We start from the raw sequence: 3,270 nt of genomic DNA on the forward strand, positions 1-3,270 counted from the left end.
GAATTATAAGTACAATTTGGATGGGAATAACCTTAATAGTATTATGAAGAAAAGGGGTCTCAGTGTAACAGTCAATCAGTCTCTAAAGCCATCCAAGCAGTGTGCTGTTGCTAGTGGTAGGGCAAATAGGATTTTAGGTTGTATCTATAAAAATACTGAATACAAGTCTAAAGAAGGTATACTTTCATTGTACAGGTCACTGGTTAGGCCACATTGGGAATACTGTTTTCAGTCTTTGGTTCCTAACCTTAGGAAGGACATTGAATTGTTGGAAAGGGTTACTAGAATGGTGCCTGGGATGGAGAAGTTGTCATATGACGAGAGGCTGATATCTCTCAAATTGTTTTTTCTTGAAAAAAGAAGAGTTAGGGGGGTCTAATTGAGATGTTTAAGATTGTTAAGTGAATTGATAGTGTTGATGTATCATCTTTTTTATATTTAAAAATTAGATTAGTAGGACTAGGAGACACAAATATAAATTTTAGTAAGTAGGAGTCATCTTCAGCTACAAAACAGTTTTATTTTTCTAACAGGGTGGTTGGCCTTTGGAAGGGTTGCCTTCAAATGTTGTAGAAGCAGCAAATTTAAGTGAGTTTAAGAAAAAGCTTGATAAGTATATGAATGAAAAGGGCTGGATTCAATATTTTTTATTTTATTTTTTTAATCATTTTAATTTACTTTTGAGGATGGAATGGCTGAGACAGACCAATAGGTCCCATGTTATCCCAAAATCGTATGTTATGTTAAATCCTGGAATAAATATAAAATTGAAGCAGTTTCTTCACTGAACATTTGTGCAGAATACTTATTTACATAACATTTAAAAACTTCAAGAAACAAAATTAGACTTAATTCCAAAAACAACACTCTGCTCTAAAATAGTAAAATTCCCTATCTAGAGGGAAAACAAGGACTTTACCTTACCAGTTTTCTTTGTTATATAAGCATCAAAACCAGTTTTCCCACACTCCAGGGCTTTACTGGAGTCACAGGCAAATGTGAATACATTAGAAAATTTTTGTCTTTGAATGTTTTCGGAAAGGCGCTGAATCTTATACTTAGACTTGTCCAGAGCTACAATAGTACCCTGCCAATAAGAAACATATTGATGGTGAATGAAGATACAAGTATAGTCCTTAAAATGTAAGTAAAAACAGTTATATTTGTTTTTCTTTACTTTGTATGCAAAAGAGCCTTGTATCACACTAGCCAAGAGCTCTTTCAAACTTCAGAACTGAAATGCTTAAATGTTTGCCCATACATTTTTTAAGCAGTGCCTTTCAACAAGTTTCTCAGATTAAATCTTTTTTAAGATTAAAATCATGTTCTTCCACATTTTGGAATAACACGAAATGTTTTAAGCACATAAAGAAATTACATCCAGAAAATGTATGAAATTTCTTGTGGTATATTCATATTTTCTTCAGTTAGTCTTGAATATGAACAAACTTTGAAACATTACTTATTTTTTAACAAGCATAATTTTGTTTTTAGTTTCAAATAGTTTTCTGTTTACACTTCTCATCTGTACTTTTATCGATTTCCAACATCACCAACATAAATACTTGCTGACAGTTTTTAACATAATTCAAAGGAACATTATTTAATTAATTGCAATATCAATATCCCTGAACATCCCAATTTAGGAAAGTTTCTTTCCTTTGAAAACCATATCTTTGTCACAGTTCTTGTTTTGTTTTTTAGTGGCTAGATCATGTGAAAATGATCTTTGCTAACTTTTAAATATTTTCATACTTAAATCAATTATTATGTACAAAACAAGTTAATAATGACTACAAGCTCTTGATACTAGCATTTCCTTAATAATGATAAAATACTAACTATTATCCTACATTAGATACCAAGCATGGTTATTGTTTTAGCAAAGAGCCACAGTAATTGAGTCTTTCCTGAAATTTTCTCTGTAACATTACATATATCTCTGTATGTATGTATGTATGTACGAGATTAATATGTCCTTAAGCAACAGCTTAAATAAACACAACTTGCCTTGTTTTTCATCAGAACTGCCAAATGAGTTGTTTTTCCTCCTGAAAATGAAAAAAAAAAATTAAATTTTCTATTCAAATTATCTACGATTCAGATGTATTTTGGCTATTTCCAAAACAAATTTTGCTTTGTCCACCTTCATGTGTCAAACACCCATTCCTTTGCTTATATCACAGAAAGTAAAAATGAAAGATTAATGCAAAATTCATGTTTCTGAATGAGAAAGGTCCCCATTCAGTAGCCTTCGAAAGTTTACTATATGGTTCCAAATACTTTATGTAGAGCATCACTATGTATATTACTCCAAAGTTTAGTGAGAGGTTAATACTTGTATATGACTCCGTATCCTTTGTTATTTGAACAGCACTTGTTTGTTGTTCAGAATGTAACTGGATATTCAATAGGTGATTTCATATATTCTGTTATCTCAAGCAATGTGTATTACTCAGTAACAAAATGAATTTAATATATCACCTCTTCCTTTGTTATATGGAACAGCACTTGTCTATTACTCAGAAGCTGAAAAAAACAACAACAGTTCAATATATATACATATGACTCCGTATTCTTTATGGGAAACAGCACTAATCTACTACTCAGAAGCCAAGTGAGAAGTCAACCCTTTCGAGATGGGTCACGGGTGAAAGGCCATGTCATCTCGTTTGTTGACTCTCATTCATAATTTTATTAAACTACTATTTCATGAATTTGTGTCAATAAGTTTGGTATCAAACTGTAGATTATAATTCAATTTTAGTACTATATATTACTCAATTTCTTAATTTAAAAGCAAATATTAAAAAAACAAAGATAAACATCGATTTTTGTGTGTCACATGGTATGTTGAATGCAGCACTGGTTCAAATTAGATGTTTGTGAAGTCAGAATACTAAGTATATAGTTTTGAACGAATTAGAAAATCAAATTACCAATATTGACAAGCTAGAATATAAAACAAGAAGGTCTTATCTTTTCTATTTGCTAAGATATTGCTCACCTAATAAATCAAACACAGTGGCACCCCGCTCACCTTGTTCCATTTTTAGAAAAATGCCCATATATACACTTACTTATATATATGACATGAATAACCAATCAGAAGCTCAAAATGTCCCCCTAGTGGTTTTCTCTGCCATTTTAACGAGCTGGACACCATTTCTTTCTTATCAACCAATATTTCAACAAGGTAGGGTGAGTCTTTAGTCTGCTTGAAATTTCATATTTTTTTAGACTGAAATACATCTTAGTTACTAAGCTTGA

At 31.3% G+C, this 3,270-nt stretch overlaps 1 protein-coding gene across 2 annotated transcripts in view; it reads right to left on the reverse strand.

Moving 5' to 3' along the window:
• LOC106464976 (putative methyltransferase NSUN6) overlaps positions 1–3,270 on the reverse strand; it is a 19,338-nt gene that overhangs the window by 5,032 nt on the left and 11,036 nt on the right. For both annotated transcript variants that reach the window (XM_013925155.2, XM_022392796.1), the window contains exons 7-8: positions 2,011–2,051; positions 925–1,087 (exon numbers count right to left, since the gene is read on the reverse strand). In XM_013925155.2, coding sequence (XP_013780609.1) covers positions 925–1,087; positions 2,011–2,051 — 204 coding nt within the window. The remainder of the gene's footprint in view (positions 1–924; positions 1,088–2,010; positions 2,052–3,270) is intronic.

The sequence above is a fragment of the Limulus polyphemus genome, unplaced genomic scaffold (assembly GCF_000517525.1).
Source record: "Limulus polyphemus unplaced genomic scaffold, Limulus_polyphemus-2.1.2 Scaffold1798, whole genome shotgun sequence".
NCBI classification, from domain to species: domain Eukaryota; kingdom Metazoa; phylum Arthropoda; class Merostomata; order Xiphosura; family Limulidae; genus Limulus; species Limulus polyphemus.